The sequence below is a fragment of the Odocoileus virginianus genome, chromosome 15 (assembly GCF_023699985.2).
Source record: "Odocoileus virginianus isolate 20LAN1187 ecotype Illinois chromosome 15, Ovbor_1.2, whole genome shotgun sequence".
NCBI lineage: Eukaryota > Metazoa > Chordata > Mammalia > Artiodactyla > Cervidae > Odocoileus > Odocoileus virginianus.
In genome coordinates, this window is record NC_069688.1 from 26,914,058 (window position 1) to 26,932,975 (window position 18,918).

The window sequence follows — 18,918 nt, forward strand, 5'->3', positions numbered from 1 at the left end:
ATTCTGGATGTTAGTTCATATTTTAATTCTCTTCCCTCCCTTTTGTGAATTCTCAAGGAAAAATACTTTTTTTCATGGTAATGAGAAGTGGCTTTCCCACACAATTTCTTCAGTTATTCCACTGGAAATATAATGTTCGTGACACTTTCCCCAATATGCCTTGCACTTTCCGATTCACTGTCAACTTCACCATCTCCCCGTTACATATATACCCCCCACCACCACACACACACACACCTCTCCATTCAAACAAAATGACAGACATTGGTATCAGGTTTAAGTGTGTTTTGGAAAGAAGTTGCTGAGTTAAACAAAAATGTTAGTTAACAGACTGCCTTTGTTAAATAGCCCCCGGGTGGAGAAGACCCAACAGAAAGAGGGAAGGAGGAGGGGGGCTGAGGATCTGAAAGTGTCTGTGGCGATATAAAGAGTTCCTAACGCTGAAATCACTTGTAATACCTCGTTTCAAACTGAGCTCATCTATAGACCCCGGAAGCGCGGTCAAAAGACTGGGAACCTTTCCCCCTTGGGCAGGGGTTGGTCTGGGACTGGAAGACTTAAGGGAGAGGGAGGTGGGGTATTTATTAGAGACTTGGCCAGAGCAGGGCGGGGGAAGTGGGGAGTAGACAGCTAAAGCCTCATCAACCGATGGGAAAGCCCAGAGTGTCCGCCGCAGAGATTTGGGGAATGAAATACGCCGAGGAAAAGTCTAGAAGTGGAAATTACCTTTTGTCTCCATGTTAATTACTCCTTGCTGCCAACACTCCACACCCAACCACCTGGTCGCCCTCTTGGGTGCTCCCCCAGCTCGGCACCCGGGGTCAGGGTCCGGGTGCTCAGCCGGGGGCTGGGCTCGCCGGGGGCAGCCCTGGGGAAAGTGCAGAAGAGGGTCTGGGCAAAGTTCTGGGTGCGGCAGGCAAACCTCGGCTCGTTTCACTTTGGAATCAAAAGTGGCCCAGCGTTCTGTGAGGGCGGCGGCGGGTTCGCGCAGAGTTTAGGGACAGCAGGATGATGGGGGTGGGGTGGGGGTGCAGGGTCAAAGGTGGACGGCCAGGAGCCCGCAGGGACTCGAGCGGAGCAGCTGGGTTTCCCGGAGCCAGGGACCGAGGACGAGGGCGCCGGGGGCAGCGGCCCAGCCGGGTCGAGCCTGGCGGAACGCGCCCGCGCCCCGGAGCAGCCCGCCGGCTGGACTCGAGCTCGCCCGCCTTGCCGCGCCCCTGCCCGCGGTGCCGCGCTCAGCACCTCCGGGCCCACCCCTCGCAGACCTGCGGCCGCGGCTCCCAGCTCCCCTCCGCGCGCTCCAAGGCCGAGCCCTGGAGGAAACTCTTGACTCTGTGCTAGTTCCTCTCTGCCCCTTCCCCTCAGCCCATTAACCCCCGACTCTCACCCCAGCCTGTCTTCTTAGGAAAGAGGTGAAAGAGGAGCAGGAAGAGATGATTCAAAAGAACACACACACACACACACACACACACACAGACACACACACGAAGGGGGAATACTTGCTAGCAGAAGAAATTGCAAAAGTGGGCGCCCCTCTTACAAATCCTTCTTCCTTTTGTTTTCTTAGAATTTAATAACTAGACCCCCAACACACACACACACACACACACACACACACACACACACCAGCTGTATTTTTCAAGAGAAGAAGGGATGTGGGCATAGAGGAGAAATAGCCACCAAATTTTTAAAAATGGTTTTCCTTATTTGACGTTTGGTGTTTTGACATTAATAACATTAATATTATTGATGATGTTTTGGGGAGGGGGGAGGCAAAAGAAATAAAGGAGAACTTGAAAACGAAATGATCATCATTTCCCTATTCTTCCATGCCAGAAATAGACCCCTTTCTTCACCTGAGCCTGAAACAGACTTATTGTTCTCAGGTGTTTCCTTCATCATAGGCATTTACCCGTCTGAAATCTCAGGAAATGGTTTTTCCATCAGTGAGCTTGTACATGGAACCCTCTCCCGCGAAGGGCTTGATCTTTTCTGATTTGAACCTGAAAGTTTCCCTGCCTTCATTTCCCCTTAGCCTCTTTAAAAGCCCCCACCCTCTTCCCCATACAGGCACCTCAAATAGTTTTAAAGCCAGAATTTTTGCTCTCTGGGGTGTTTTTCGATAAACAGTAACGCTACATAAACACCTTCTTCACTTGTAAGTTGCAGGGAATTTAAATTTTACTCTCGTGGGTATGTATATTTCCTAAGGCACATGGATAAACCCCACTGAGGCGCAATCAGACACCCACTAGCAGACTCCTGAGAGAGTTGCCATATAAAGGTGGGGCTGTAAACAAAGTAACTCCGAAATTTTAGGAAGCCATCCACTCTGGGCAGATTTCTTCCCAAACAAGTTTGAAATGGAAGGAAGTCTTTAGAGAAGTAGATAGTTTTCTTTCTGTTAATGTTTAGTAGTCCTGGTTTCTAACACACTAGTACATGTACGGACTCTAGATTCCTAAGGTGGGAGATTTTTTTTTTTTTTTTCCCTCTCTCTTTCTTAATAAAGACCATATCTAGGGTTTATTCTCCAGTCCAAGCCTCTGCACTTTCATTGTAACCTTAACCAGCTGCTGTAGGCAACCAGCTTTCCTGATCTGGGCCTAAGTCTGCTCTTTTGACGCCTGTGCTTTTATCTTCCCAGGTGTTTTGTTTGGTTTTTTAATCCCATTTGCATCAGTCTTAGGATTTTCCAAATGTTCCCTGATAACACAAGGTTTCAAGCCCAGAAAGATGCATGTTTGTAGGCTCTGTTGTTCCTAGTGCTTGCGCAATAAACCTTTCAGTTGGTATTTCCTAGATTTGGTGCTTAAGGCCTAAGACAAGGTTTTGAAGCAGACCCTGGCCATCCAGAACTTCAAAGGCCTGTCAGCTCCAAAGGAGCTGATGCCTCACCTGTCCAGGAAGGGGCCATTGCAAGTATTTCCTGTTCTTTGCTTGTTTGATTTGTTACTCTCACCTTCTCTCTAGAATTCCTATTTTTGAAATATTGCATAGACGGTGTCTACTTGTAACCTGTGGTGTGGCGGTGTATCGAGATGCTATCTTGAGTAGCAATGGATATATATAGAGAGAGATATATATTCCATATTCAGTAGGGGGTATTTAAAAGTGTGTCTATTCCTAGTTTTAGTTAATTATCTTTTAATGAAAGTGTCACTCATATTCACATCTGTAATATTGGAAGGAGATAATTAGATTTTCAAATGAGAATCAGCCACCTTAAATTTTGCACCAGAAAATACCAAGTATATTTCATTCTAATGAGATCTGTAGTGGGGTTTTAAAATTCATCATAATGTGCTTCAAGAAAGATAATTCAACATACTCACAAGATGAAAGGTTTTCTTCCTAAGTCTTTTTAAAGCTATTACATTGAACTTGTGCAATTCTGATAAAATATTCAAAAATATTACATAAAGGCTAGCATCAAGACCCTCATGAACGCCCTTGCAACCAGCACTTATCCTCATTTGAAAGTTTACTTTGACTAAACTAACCCCTTCCATCTTCCATGCCCTGGGTTTTCTGTCCTGCTTCTTGCCAACGAAAGATAACGTGTTTAAACTGAGTGTCTACGGATCCTGGGTGCAATCCCGCCTTTTGAAACAGGCAGAGCAGAGCGGTGTTTACACACAGCCAGGCACCCTTTATTTACATATATCTGCATATTTGCTCAGGATCCTGCATTTCGCCATTAAAGTGCTTTCCTGGATGTAGCAGAAGTAACTCAGCAAAGAAAATCTTTCCAGTGCCCTCACTCTCCTATTGCTGCTTAAAGCTCCCTAGTAAACACATCTCTGGTCCGATAATAATTACTTTGCCTCATTAAAATGAGAAAAAAAAAATTTCTTTTTCCGAGTGGTTAAAGGGCACGGCTTGGGAGGTATTTGTGTTTTATTTTCTCCCCCTCCTTGCTGAGTGTGTGTGTGTGTGTGTGTGTGTGCGTGTGTGTGTGTGTGTCTAATGAAGTTTGGGAGTCGCGCGCACAGGGGCGCGTGGGGTGCGAGCCCCGGAGGTCCCCAGTCCCTGCCCTCTCCGTGGTCGCCGCGTCCCGGGCTCCCGCCGCAGCGCTCCGAGCTTCGGAAGCCGCGAGGCTCCGGGGCTGCTCCGAGTCCGGGCTGCGCGTCATTTGCAGTCTGGGGAATGTTGATCACCTCACTAATTACACCTCTCTCTCCCCCCCGCTCCCTCTCCCTCTCCCTCGCTCTCCTCTCTCATTCCCAGAGTGCATATCGGGAATAGACACACAAAGACATGCGCACTCAACTTAATCAGCCATTTTTTTTAAACAGGGCTAAAACGATAATAATTAGCAGAATAAAGACATATCGGATTTTCATTTCCTTTCCTCCTTTTCCCAACCCCTTCACAACCAAACAGCGAGACCGCGGTCGGCACATGCTTTAACTCCTCCCGGATCCCCGAGGACCGCTCCATGCCCCCCACTTTCTGCTCCAGCGTTTTGATTTTCACCCAATAAAGTTCGAGGATTATTTTTTTATTTTATTTTTTTTTTAATGAACCCTCTCGTTTTACTTGGATGTGATCAGCTGTAAGTAAAATAAAAGCAAAACAAAAAAGAGGCGAAGATCGAGTAGGAACTGCAGGGGAAATGGAAAGTAAGTTTTTTCTTTAACTTTTATTGAGTAGTTTGTGTTAAATTTAGGTCGAGTATCGATTATCTTTCCAGCCTGATCTTGCACAATCTTTGATATTTCGCTCCCTCTCTCTCCCTCTCCGCCTCTCTCCCTCTCTGCCCCCGGCTCGCTCGCTCTCGCTCGCTCTCGCTCACATCCCCTCAGCCCGACCATCTCTTCCGCTCTGCCCCCCTTTGCTATCTCTTTCCCCCCTTTTTTTTTTGGCTCCAGGATTTGCTCTGCGGAGGGAGGGAGGGGGCACTGAAGGATCTGATTTTCCACTTTCTTGCGGGGGGGTGGGGAGATGCGTTTTTCGGGATTTAACTTTTGGATTAAGTGGCGGATCATCCACGTTTGGCCGAGCAGTTTTCTCTCCTTTTGCCTGTCTTTTCGGGTTCTGTCTCCACCGCGAGCCCGGGGCTTTCTCGAGGCGCGGGGAAGCTGTCAGCTCCGCGGCCCCGCGGACACTGCCTGGGGCGGGGCGGGGGGGGGGGGGCGCACCCCCGCGCCCGGGTCGGCACCCCCGCGCCCAGGTCGGCATGTCCCCTTCCTTCGCACCCCTCCTCCGAAAGTTTGGAAGGTGGTCGGTGGGGGCTCGGAACCCCTCTCTCCCTGTTCCCCTACCCTCCCGTTCAGCCTCGATTTTCTCCTCTCGTCATCCACCGTTCCCTGGCTCAAGTTCCGCGAAGGGCGCTCGGTGCGCGGAGGCCGGGTGCTCCGTGCGCCCCAGAGCAGGGGGTTCCGAGTGGCTGGGGCGCGTGCCGGGGCTGCAGGTAGACGCCGGCCCGCCTGAGCGCGAGGCGGCGCGGACTCGGGCGCGGGAGGACGCCGGGCAGTTCCGTTAGGAGGCAGGATCGCCGGGCCTCGGGGCCGGGGACCCGCGAGGCGGCCGCAGCTCTCTCCCGGCGCTTTCGCCGCCGGGTGTGCCTTAAACCGGAGGACAGCTGCCCGAGGCCGGGGGTCAAGAATCTGGTTTTTTTTTGGCAAAGGGCAAAGGGTGTGTGTGTGTGTGTATGTGTGTGTGTTTATGGTTGGGAGAGCTGTGGCCGGTTGTGAGAACTGATTTATTCCCCAGTACCCCCGCCCCTCACGTCCCCCGAAAGGGGTTCCAGGTCTACAAACGAACTTAACCTTCTTCGCCTCTCCGGGCATCAAGTGCGCCTTCCGGCCCGGAGCAGCTAAGGGAAGAGGGGCTGGAATGCGTCGGGTCTCGCCTTCCTTCTACTTCTATCTCCTTCCCCCCTCCCTCCCAGGCTTTCTGCTCTTTTCGATCGGAAAAATAATAATAATAAAATTTCTCCTGGAATTGGATAAAGTTTCTCTGCCGATGCCCAAGTTCCAGAGGAATCCCCACCCTGTCCCCCTCCCCCCTCCGCCACCCCCACCCCAGCCCGGAGGACCGTGCACTGGTTTGTATTTCTTTTGTTACCTGCGATCCGGGCGGGGGGCTCCTTTCGGCCGCTCGGGCTGGGGTCCGGCCCAGAGCGGAGGCTCGGGCTGGCGCCTTTGGCCGCGACTCCTCGCTCCCGCGCGGTTGTGGTGAGGTCTTAGCTACCGTTCGGTGAGACACCCTCCTTGTAGGTACCAGAGGTTCAGATCGCGAACACGGATTCCGCCCCCCCCAACACACCCCGACCCCTGCACACACACACACACAGACACACACACTCACACTCAACACACACTCACAGACACACACATTCTCCCTACTCCCCCCCACCTCCAGCCCCCACCTCGCCTTTCCCCTCCCCCCTTCCAAAAAAAGCACACACACACAACAACAACAGCCCCCCCAAACCAAACAAAAACCCAAAGACAAGTTCACTGGCGGAAGATGGTGGATTGACACTGACTCAGTCAGAGGCAGGTTCACCAGGAAATCTGGCGGTCCCGATTTCTGACAGTTGCATTTCCTCTCCTTGAGTCCTCCCCCCCCCCTTTTTTTTTTATTAACTCTGTTCCATGTTTAATCAAGGATCATGTAGATGGCAAAAGGAGAGACAGAGAGAGGGGAGAGAGGAAGAGAGAGGAGAGAGAGACAAGAGACAGAAGGAGGGCTTTTTTTTTTTTTTTATTGTGTTCTCCTGGATTTTCAGTGGCTTGATCCCTATAAACGTGGAGTGGTTAAAGCTCATATGTAGTATTATATTTTTAGTTGGGTGGATGGATGGAAGAGTCAGGGAGAGGCTGCGGCTGCCGCTGCCTTTTCGGGTGTTGCTTAGATTAAGGCTGAGACTTGGCTGCGATTGGGACGCGACAGTGACACGGGCATCGATCGCTTCCATTGAGAGCAATGCAAAAACACAGCCCGGGTATGTAACACTCTCGGTGCCATCAACACTTGTTTTACTTTATATTTACTGGCAAAACTGACAGAGCAAGCTCAGACTTTCTCTCTTTCTTTCTTTTTTCCCCCTCTTTTCTCTTTTCTAACTGAAGAATACAAACAATTGGGTCTAGAAGTTGTTGGAAAGGATGCTTTAAATATAACAGAAAGGAGAGATTGGGATTATTTCACTATCTCTATGACTGATTGTGTTTTAGAGTTTTTCTTCTCCACAGAGGAGCATATTAAATAAAAGGAAGGTTTTCTTTTTTCCTTCCTCTTCTTAAAAAAAACAAATCCTTAAGGGAATATTTGATAGTTTTCAACGTTTGCGGTTTCAATCAGCAGGAAGGCACACAAAAATAAAAGATGGCTAGCCAGCTGTTTTAACCTCTTGCACCTGGCTTCAGTGTGGGGATCATAAGGTTTATACAAGTTAGTGTTTTTTTTTAAGATTCTAATATTTATGGCATAAACTGGGAAGAGAGTATCACTGTGTATTTATTCAGTAGCTGGTTGCTTTTGGATTTAAAAAGTAAACTCATATTTAAGTGTTTTCTTTTTTATGGCAATGAAGATAGAGTCAATGAAATATGGGGGAAATACCATAAATCTGAAAAGTGAAATGTACCTAAGGAACAAAGAAAGGTCAGGTAAACCAGCTGTGTAAGTCAAAGCAATAGCACCAGTTGTAGGGTAAACAGGGAGAGTGGACTCTAGGTCTAGGAAGTGAAAGTTGCCACTTAAAGTTAAAAATGAAGGAAGCATGTTCAGCTTTATTGTAATCTTTTGCAGTTTTTAGCAGATGAGTCCAGATCTGCTCATTAATTTTGAGCTAGTTGGATTATTTTAAAAGATGCTGCACCAGCAAAGGAAAACATAAAGGAGGTTGAGAAAATCGCTGTTTAATATTGCAGAATTTACTGCTTCCATTCTGACCATGAGCCTAAATTTACACAATGAAATTTGATTATCTCTAATAACAATATTAGATCCTGCACTGGATGGATGAGAATTGAGGTGGTTTTGTTGATTGCAAGGGTTTAATGTTGCATTTCAGAATCTGATGTGGTTTGGCCTCCCTTCCATTAACTGGAAAACCCCTGAGGTTTTACAATTATTTCTTAAAGATAATACATTTAAGATTGCATTGGTAGGCTGAAGAAAAGTCATAAAGGCAAGAAGGGAAGCCCTTAATAACTCTTGAGATTCAGACATGTTCAGCAGTTAGATTGGCTCTGACTTCACCAAGGGTCGACAATGTGTCATTTCCACGAAGCCAAATTGCCCTCTGCCTATATGATATTAATGTGCAAATCAATATTTCAGGGATTAAATTTCCCTTCTTCATTTTTTATGGTTTCTACCTCAATAAGTCTCAAGTCTATTAGAAGAGGCTGGATGATTTAAAATCTTTCACTGCAGAATGGCTTGTCCTCGTAGTCTTGTTTCACTAGACCATTTTAGGAATTTTGTTATAAAGACTAAGGGCATCCTAAAGAAGTTGCAAGGCAATGTAGAGGCAAGCTCCATAGCCTAAAGTCCTTGTTCGATTAAGAGCTAAGAAGTATTGGAAATATAATATATATGTTTATGTACTATATGTGTATATGCACACATACATTCTGCTGCTTTAAAAATATTATGTTAATCACCTATTGATTAATTTCAAAATCAATTGAAGTTCCTTTCTTATTAGTGACTTGTTCAGCGTTCTTGAAGACTGTGTTAATTTTCTTAAGGAGTATACATGGATTAGCTTGGTTGTGAAGGTCTTTGGGAGGGATTTTCATCTAGCAATGTTTTCTCTAAGAAATATTTCTAGAAACCATTGTTGTGAGAGTAATAACCAAGTATTGTCATCTGCATCGTTGTCATGACTATCATTGCATTTGGGGCTGAGTGATTTAGCTGCTATCTGTTGAAAGAGGCCTTCTTCCATTCACTTAATATTAGTTCCTAACACTTAGTAGGCACGATGTTTCTTTTAACCCTCTTGGAGAAGCACTAGTGTAAAAGAAAATATGTGATTTGACGAGAAATAATACAAAGCAGAAATTTGGGAGGTCAGAATAAAAGATTGTGACTTTATCACATAATCTTGGGAAGGCCTACTGTCTATCATTTGGTGGTGTTTTATAGTCTAAAACCATCTGGACCAAGTTCCGCACAGCTGCACGAATTTCATATGTGATAGAACATTTTTTCCATTCAGTGTGAAATGTTCCTTCCTAAAACACGTACACCAGACTCGCTTAATTTAGTCTGTTAAAAGAAATGCACATGAAAAAGGACAAAAGGCTCTTTAATCTCTGCAAGCTGTTTGTTTTTCTTCAAGATTCCTGTCTGTTTGGGTTTGAAAAGTCATGTTTATTGAGGAGATGATTCTGAGGTGTGACATTAAAATAATATATGATTTTTGGACTGGTGGCCACGCTCCTGCTTCATTTGCAGAACTACTTTTTATGCCTGTCAAAACACAGAGTTAATCTATCCTTATTTACAATTAATCTCAATAAAATTAATCTTAACTATGCTTTATTCAGTGGCTTAAAATATCTAATTATATTCAATTAACTGCTGTCATAGTAATTAACATTGCTTAATTGCCTCTGCATATATTTATGTAAAGCTCATTAGGTGCTGCTGGCTCCTTTTTCCTTTGCTACTTGCTATTTTTGCTGTTGTCAAATCATTTTCATCTCCCAGTGTTCAACAATGTCAGTGACAGCAACTGCTTCCTTCACATTTTTCTTGAAATGAGTGTTATTACTTACCTATGAGTAGATACTAGTTATGAGTCTTTAAAGATGAATCCACTCCCCGCCCCCCAACCCTTCAATCACTGTTCCCTTATCCCTGGTCCCTAGCACACTCACAAAATATTTTCTGTCATTGTTGCTAGAAATATGAGAAGCCAGGTTAAGCTTTGTGTTTATAAATGAGGAGCCTTTCTGTGTCTGCCTAGGGGCTGTACCCATAGGCAGAGTTGTGTTTTTTTTTTTTTCCTCTAAAACCTTTCTAAGGGTTAAAGACTTGGCCAAGGTTCAAACTGAAAATCGCCCAGGGAAAGTGCATGTGAATATGTACAAGTTTCATGTAATTAGTGCTTAATTATATTAACATATGCAAATTGTCAACTTAGAAGCTTGTTGAGCTGGCAAAGATCAGCTAGGCACAATTGCTGTATTGTTCTGAAACAATAATGGATTTCAAGTTGGATTGTGGAAACACATAACTAGCTATCTAATTTAACTCATACCATGGTGAAATTTCATTAGTCTCCATGGAGACTGGTTTAATTGTGCTGACTAATGTTCTGGGCTGCAGAATGTCCTAAAAAGAAAGCGTTGTTTGCCTAATCCACCTTACAATGACACTTGTTTGTACATGTTTCCCTTGTGTGAGAATTTGCATATGCAAATAAATAGTTTCTCGGCCCCATTTGTCATGGCTGTTCATTACCCATGAAGAGGACATTGTTACTAGGCTGTGACTGAGTCTCCCAAGACAGGATAGTGTCAACCAGTCCAGCTACATTCTTTCATAATTTGTTTCTGATTAATAGACCAGAGTGAGTCTCCCTGTCTTTGGGCATCTGCAATGGGAAGGTCAGTTCTGTCACAGAAAAGAGTTTCTCCAGTAACTGAAGGACTTTTTCTTCTTGCGATTCTTCCCCTTTTCCCGCTCATTGGTTCACATAATCATATTCAAAATAATGTATTCTTACTCTCAGAATGCCTCTACTAATAATCTCTAGTTTCCTAAAGCAAAAAGATAGGAAAAGAAAGGAAATTCTGTTATTGGAATATTAATCCTGTTTTTGACAGAAAGGTAAACTGATATAATTGCTTTTCAGTTGAAGGAATGGGGGTTTATACAAGTGTGAAAGCATCGGAAAAGGATTAGCATTTTTTTGCATAATGAAAAGCTCTGTTGAATAGGGTTCTGAATGGCTGACTGAATGACCGAGATGAAAAGAAGATGAAAATGCAAGCTCCTCTTTCTTTATGCCTATGCTCTGCTCGCTCTAAAGTTATGTTTGTCCAAGACTAGAGAAAACAAGCAGGGGCTCAGATTTCAGCAACTTTATAAGATGCCCTGAGTTTTCATCATCACTGAGAAGTAATATGTATGACAATAGTGTAGCTAGAGAATGATAAACAGAGGTTTGTATATAGAAGAGTTTTCAGAAACATATTAGGCTAGCCAAATATTGACTATTGGGTATCAAGAATTCCCAGCACTTTGCTGGCAAAAAGGTATTTCAGAAGAGGCCAACAATATGGTGTGTATATCTCATTTAGTTACTTCTGCCCCTTCCCTCCACCTCTCTGCTGTAAATAGTTGTTTCAGCTGGTAAAGCACTTCACTTGGGAAAGAGTTGTGTGTTATGATTTTTTGGCAATGTGGTGTTTTAAGTGGCCTGTCAGCTTTGGGGGCTGGGATGGGCTGGTAGAAGAGGGTACAGCATTATTGTCTTAGGATTTAATTCATCTTCAGGTTGCTTTGTAGGTGTATCATGTATTTCATTTTGAGATAAGTCTTTTCTAATGTGTCTAAGTACTCTTGGAAATATTTGCAGTAGGGTTTTCCCTTGTTACTAGTTAGGGCTGTAACTGGTTATCAGTTGACTACGTGATCAGGGCTCTTAATGATGTTTCTTCAACCATAATTAGGGCAGTTAAAATACCGTAAGTGTTAAGACACTTTCAAAGGTGGGAATTGGCTCTTTTGTACATATGTAAATCAACTGCAGTGTGAATAATTATTTACATGTATACATTATAAACAAACTCTTTCCGGTTTGGGGCTCACCACAAATGAGCTATTGAAGGCTGCCCCAGAGTAGGATTGAAAGATTCAGCCAGATATTAAGCTAACTTGTTTTGTTACTAGATTGTAGAACTTCCATTTGCCTCATCACTTTAACGGGTCAGTTGCTGAGGTACTGTTAAGATGGTTACATGGAAACTTGGGAAATCAGAAGTGTTTTCACGTAAATTAAAATATAAGGGTTGCCTCTTGAGTACAGAACATTGTAAGGGGAAAGTGTTTGATCTCTGTTATATAAAGTCACCAAAATTCTTTACTAGAGCCCTTTAAAAAATTTGTCAAGAAATTCTGGATTGTTTCAGAAACTTTTATGGTTAACTTTATGGATATGCTTGCAAAAAGTCTTAAAAGAACAAAAAAATCCACATGGAGGCTATTCTTTTACATGCAGCAGGGCTTATTAAGGTATTTCCATAAGAAAAATGTGTTAATTTAAAAAATAAATTCATTTATATTTTAAGACATTGTTAACCAAGCACCATGTGTTGTAACTGGCAGCTTTCCAGTCACCATGAAGTGGATCACACATGGGTTAATAGTAGCTTATGTGATGTCTGCATTCTTAGGAAATGGGCAAAAACCCAGGGTATTCTGATATCAAGATTTTTAGGAATCAGACAGAAAGCAGAATATATGTTTATATGTGAACAGATGGACACATGTGAGAACTAAAAGTGCACAATTTCTCTTGGCACTTGTTTTAGTTATCCTGATGATATAACCAAGATCTTAGTGCACTCACAGTCTTTGATGGCTAAGGACAAAATGGGCTTTTAATGAGGGCTCAATGGCTTTATTTTCTTGCATACGGATTGTTCCCCTTGTGATCTTGGGGGATTTGATGTTCTGTTAATTCCCTAGTTTCAGAGGTTCACAAGTTGCCTTGAAAGTTTGATATGGTTTCATGTTTGACATATAATCCTCAGTTCAGGAATGGCCGCTCCCCACTTCTCCTTAACACTTTTCAAGGCTTGTAAGTGAAATAAAATATTTGCCATTTGGAGGCACTTTTGAATGTATGCACACAACTTAAAAATGGCTCTGATACTAAGGTCGTATTTGGCAAGCTGCTTATCTCTGATATAATTAGATACTTTAACATTCTAGAGATTGAGAAAATAAACAAATATAATTTAAGATCTGGGCAGCTTGACTTAGTTAATATGTCATAATGCCCTGAGTAGGTGTTTTAGTCATTCAGGCCAGGGGTTCACACACTATCATCATATATTTAGATGATTGATCATTTCTAATGTTTGCTTGTCCTGGGGAGACGACAGTGCACAGTTGATAATTTTTGAATGGTATGCATTATAGCACGTACCTCTAGAATGAGGTTTATAGGTTCCATTGTGTCCTAGCTGTAAAAACAGAAAGCATTCTGCAAGCATTTACTCAGATCTAAATCATTTTAACCAGGGAAAATTGACTTTTGGGTTAAAATATGCATTTTATAACTGTCCATAAAATTCTTTTCCTTCACTGTAAAGAAGAAAGGAAATCCATAGCTTCAACAATGTTAAAATGCAAAAACATATGAGCTGGTCTATGCCACCTGGTTGTATTGTTAATAACAAAACAAAACTTTCTAAGAAGGAAGCCCATAAAGAATCTTAAAATTTGCTGATTGGAAGGATAAATTGAAGAGGCCCAGTCATTCACCGAAGTACCTTCATTAAACCTGAAAGGCTTTATTAATGTAGATTTTCTACAGTATAGTTCACAGTACTTTTCTCCCATACATTTAGGAATAAAGCAATTCATATGTAAAATTTCCTGGGCCCAGAAATGAACTGAGAGTGAGTCATCCTTTTTGGTTTAGTAGATACAAACTAGGAGTATAGACATAACATGCACGCACACACACACGTCTATGCCCCCTTTCCACATTAATGTCTCTCTTTCCTCTTTAGATGTGTTTATAGGCATAGCCTGAGCATTTCCTTCTGTAGACTAAATTTCTTTCATTTTCTAAGAACTGGCCAGGAGGATCGCAACAGAAAAGAGCAGGTAGGGTATAAGACAACTGGAAACTATCAAAGGGCTCATTCCTGGGAACTGCCTTAGACTTCTTCAGTTCAATCAGCTCATTTTAAAATATGAGATGTTAAACTCTGGAGAAGTAATTGTTGAGTCAGCCGGCAAGGTAGGAACATGTCAGGAGAACTCAGCAGTCCCCTGCTAGGACTAATGGTCACTCAGCTATACAGGCTACTTGAAAAAGGGTTGGTTCTGTGAACGAAGGCAAAGCTGGTGAAAATGGGGAAGAAAAGAAAAGGAAAATGGGCCGTGGTAATCCAACAGTGATGCTGTCTCCTCTGAGAGACTGATTCTCTCTTACTGAAAGGAGACCAGTAGAATCTGGAGGGCCTCTAACCAGTATGACTGGAAGCATATTTTTGCATGACGTAGGAGGTTAGGCTAGGTACTTTGAATGCGCAAGATGAGTCTATGATTCATAAAAATACTGATGATCTCAGTTACTTAAAGTGTATTCTTAATAACCATGAACACGGTGTGAAGAAGAAAGAGGTTTCTCTTTTGTGGAGGGAAAGTAAATGAAGACAATTCTGTGATGTTTTAGAGGCAGCATAGTGTACAAAAAGAATGACACTTAGTTTAAAACCAGACATTCTTTTGATTCTGTTTACTTTGGATTCCTTTTTCCTTTTTAAATGAGACTGTTTATTTTAACTTAAATCTTAGATGTTTTAAAATCTACTCCATTTTTTGACAACTCTGTGACCAAATAGAGGTCTTTTTAGATCTATAAGACCCTTGGGTTAAGTTCTTGTTATAGATGACCTTATCTAAGTTATTTAATCTTTTCGAGCCTCAGATCCCTTGTTTGTATTTCAGTGTTGCTGAAGAGCTTACCTAAAACTAATGTGTTGTGAACATAAAAGGAAGTGAATGTATACAGGGCTGACACCTTATATTTCCCTTTTCATTATTTTCAATAGTTGGTTTTACTATATGCTCTCCTGAAGGGTATTTGATACAGCAAATCTACATAGACCTTTTGAGTTGAGACGCCCCCCTATCTCTCTCTTTTTTTTAGTTTTAAAAAATTTTATTTATTTATTTTAATTGGAAGATAATTACAATATCGTGATGGCTTTTACCGTACACAAACATGAATCAGCCATAGGTATACATGTGTCCCCAAAGGGAGGGAGGTAGAAATTAGGCAAGGAGGATGCCTAAGGGGTAGGGCCAAAGAGTAGTCTCCTTCTTATGTTTTCTCATTGGCGGATACCTTGATGATATCTAGGTGGCTATTCCTCCACCTTATTATCTGCTTCTCCTTTGTCCAAGTTGCTTTGGTTCTGAGGGGCTTCTAGATGTTTTCAATGCATTTCTGGGGTCTTTTTATAAGAAGCAAATTAGAACAGAAATAGTGTTTAAATAATTCAAACCTTAGTCTATCTTCAGGAACTCAAGATTCCAGACTGTCCATTATATACAATAATAGAAGAGACTACAAAGCTTATTTCAGAATTGAAGTTGACCCTTCCTGTTTGTAAGTCTTTGAATTAAAGGCTTTTCCAAAGCTAGATTAGGTGTCATAGAATCCCTTTCTGTATACTTGGTGTTATGATATTTTGATGTGCCATGAAAGAAGAATAAATGCTATTTACCTGGCACTCTGCTGACCAAAATTTATACCAACCCAGAGAAAAGATCCAGTTATTAATAACCCAGGGATATTATAGAACCCTTAAATTTTCTTATAGGGATTTTATAGCCAAGTTATGAGTCTTCTCTTGGCTTATCTCGTGAAGAAGATCACAGTCCTTTTATCTTTCCATAGGGATGAATTACACAGAGGAGAACTACCCACATTCAAAGATGATAAGATTCATGATAAGGGTTAATAAATTTATAAACACAAATTTCCACCCTCTTAACTAAAATGTATCTCTCATGGTTTTTCTTTTTGATTTTTAAATTCATAATAATTTCCCATTGTGATACATGTAAGATACACACTTAAATTACTGTTTATATTTTGGGGGGAAATATGACTGTATTTTGGATAACAATTTCCTAGATTTGAGTTTGAAATTTGCTTGACATTTATAAATAGTTAGTTAACAATCTTTGCTCAAGTTTTTCTTAAAAATAAAAGTGTGTGCCTTGCCTGTGTTCTGCTTATTTATAAGTGGCCCTGGACTTGACAGTTCATTTGAAGCACATTTATTTAAGACTAAGCATTGATTGCATACTGATAGAGTAAGGATATATTTCATTGGAAGAAAATAATTAGCATCTTAGCATTTTTCAGAATGTGCTTGTTTAAGCTTCTTCTCAAATAAATTTCAGGCTTCATGAGGGCAGCACCCATATCTGTATAGTCACTGTATTCACAGTGATGGACACTATTGGCAAATTCTTGGTAAATACCTTCACTAATACATGAAAAAAATAGATGAGTGTTAATTACAAACATAAATATAACACTTCAGTTTACTATATTACTGGAATCTGCCTCTCCTCTTGAAATCTAGTTGTTGAAAAGAAATGCAGCCTTAAAAACATCTGGGTCTGTCTTAGAAAATTCCATAGGGAAAACTATCTTCCAGCATAATCTAAATGGGTTTTTATATTAGAACCATAGATTGTTGCAGTCAGAAGGCATGCAGCACAATCCCCTTGTTTAACCCATAATGAAACTGCAGCTCAGAGAAGTTTCTGGGAAACATCACACTACTACAGGGCACAGCCAATGAGAATCCAATGTGGTGAGTGTGTGTGCATTCCCTTTAGCAAATTGTGAACATTTTTTACCTCAGTTGGCTCAAGCCCTCCCGTATCCAGAGATTCTATAATACTGGGAATAACTTCTGCGATGCTGGAGATATTTTCATTTGTGGAATTCTTCCAAGCAAAGGAAGATTTTCAGTTGGTCCAGTTTCTCTGATGACCACAGGGTCAGCTGACCACCCTGGGATTGGAAAGCTTAACTGCTTGATATAGGACAAGAATTGCCTGAAAGGTGACAACTTGCAGGAAAAATGGGGTGGGCCATTTCATTCTTGAAATGAGGCAGGGTGCAGATTAGGAATCATTGTGGTTTGCCAGAAGTTGCTGGTCCTAGAAGCCTGTTTAAGTGCTCACTGTCAACAAGGAAATCATGGGCAGCACTTAAAGTGGCTCACCTCTGATTTATTCATAAACCTCACACGAGCACTTGGCTTTGTTCTTGCTCTAGTAAGGGGGACTGATGCCAATAAGCACTGGAATAAAGAGCTCCTTGCATGGTCCAATAGTGAATAGCACTTTACCTCAAAGCCTGACCTCCTTTCCCAAGGTCTGTTATACCATAGTCGACTCTGATTGGCTGTGTGTCTTCCGTTGAATTGAGAGAAGAGGTTATAACAAGCATCGACTCTGTAAACGCCATCGTATACATAACAAGACCTGTGTAACTGGAACTTGGGTTCTAACTTAACCTAAAGGTTGTGGCATTCACGCTCAATGGAAAAGCTTCCTTTTCCCCTCTTTTTAAAGCTTGAAGAGTTTCACATTGAATAATGGTCAGAAAAAGATTGCTTCTTTCTAATTGAAGAAGACAATGACCTCGGAGGGAAATGGGTTTTGACAATCCCTTTCTCCATTAAAATGAATTTAGAGAGATTTAATAACGTAGGGAATTAAGGGTTCGAGAGTAAAATCCACCCCACACAGGGACAGAAACAAAGAAATGGGCTTGTGGATTGATTAGCCGTTTTTATCTGAGAAGCTTCATTTTTAATGTATTTATTTATTTTTTTTGGTGCCACTTCACAGATCATGCTCCAGCTGCCCATGGGAGGGGAAGGGGCCTTTAAGAGACAGTCCGCTGGCTGGTCTGCTAGGGCAGAGGTTGAGTCGGGTTCCTTAAATCCTCAGAGCAACATGCTAGTCTTTTTTTTTTTTTCCCCCTTCCCTGATCCTGTCCACTCTGGCTTCCCTTTTCCTCCTTTTGATGAAGTTGGTCTCTTACTCCTTGAAGTGCATATATTTACACAAAAATTTCCTCAAATTTTCACAACACATTAACCCAGAAGAGCCATATTAGGAGATGGTGATGAGAGTTAATGATATATCTTTAGATAAAGCCTTCCTCCCGTGCAATCACATCAGAGTCATCAGCTCATTTGTCATGGCTGAAGTGAAAATGTCAGGACCAATGAGTGTATGAGTGCTGAAGGGGCGAAAGGGCTTTGGGAGAAAGACATTTTTGTGCTGGGAGTTGGCCATGGCTTAGATTTAGCTCCAGGGAAATACTGGGATTAGCCAACACTGTGTACAAATCCTTAGCATAACAGAATTAGTGGGGAAAATGGAGAGGTGGGGGTCATGAGGATGGGCATAATTTTGGAGACATGCTCTAGGCTGCAGGCCAGAAACTACGGTAAAGAATGAGGTGGTTTATTAAAAGTATTTTTAGGTATGTGTTGTATGCAGTCTCATTGAATCCAGCAAGATTGAAGTGATAGATTTGAATGGCATCAAGGGCAGAGCTGCCATAATGTTCACTAAATGTGTATATATGACGTTTTCTTTTTTTTCAGTTTTTTTTTTTTTAATTGGCGGGTAATTGCTCTACAATGTTGTGGTGATCTCTGTTGTAAATTAATGTGATCAGTCATAATTATATATAGATATATAATATATCATATATATATTACATCTCTATATACATCCCCTTCTGCTTAGGTCTCTCTCCCTCTTGGTTTTTGTTTTAAATTTAGCTGTATTTAAATAATTTTGACCCTAACATTTAAAGATAATATTCATGCATAAAATACTGTTGACAGTACCTTAAGAGCGAAAGTTAATAATTCAAATAACAGTAATTATGGTGAAATACTTGTTGCATTGTAGGGTCGACAGAAAACCCAGAGGCTAAACTTTCTTTACACGGACTTCACTCTGAAACTTTAATTGAAAAGTAACTGATTTTCTCTAGCTACAGAAGTTCTTATCTTTGATAGGCCAGTACTAGCAGATTTATTTCATTTTGGATCCAGTGAACTGTTCTCTTTCAGATAATGTACCCATACAACCCTTTCTTGTTTAATTCTATTGATTTACAGTGTTAAAGTGAAATAATCTGATACCTGT

At 41.9% G+C, this 18,918-nt stretch overlaps 2 protein-coding genes across 5 annotated transcripts in view; one reads left to right on the top strand and one right to left on the bottom strand.

The window, feature by feature from the left end:
• Positions 1 to 17,212, bottom strand: part of LOC110152630 (uncharacterized) — a 57,919-nt gene extending 40,707 nt beyond the window's left edge. The window contains exons 1-4 of the mRNA XM_070476875.1: positions 17,094 to 17,212; positions 10,700 to 10,733; positions 9,085 to 9,200; positions 6,073 to 6,316 (exon numbers count right to left, since the gene is read on the bottom strand). Coding sequence (XP_070332976.1) covers positions 6,073 to 6,316; positions 9,085 to 9,200; positions 10,700 to 10,733; positions 17,094 to 17,212 — 513 coding nt within the window. The remainder of the gene's footprint in view (positions 1 to 6,072; positions 6,317 to 9,084; positions 9,201 to 10,699; positions 10,734 to 17,093) is intronic.
• The window catches only part of ZFHX4 (zinc finger homeobox 4), a 201,630-nt gene continuing 186,984 nt past the window's right edge, over positions 4,273 to 18,918 (top strand). For all 4 annotated transcript variants that reach the window (XM_070477195.1, XM_070477196.1, XM_070477197.1 and 1 more), the window contains exon 1: positions 4,273 to 4,625. The gene's annotated coding sequence lies outside the window, so the exon portion shown is untranslated. The remainder of the gene's footprint in view (positions 4,626 to 18,918) is intronic.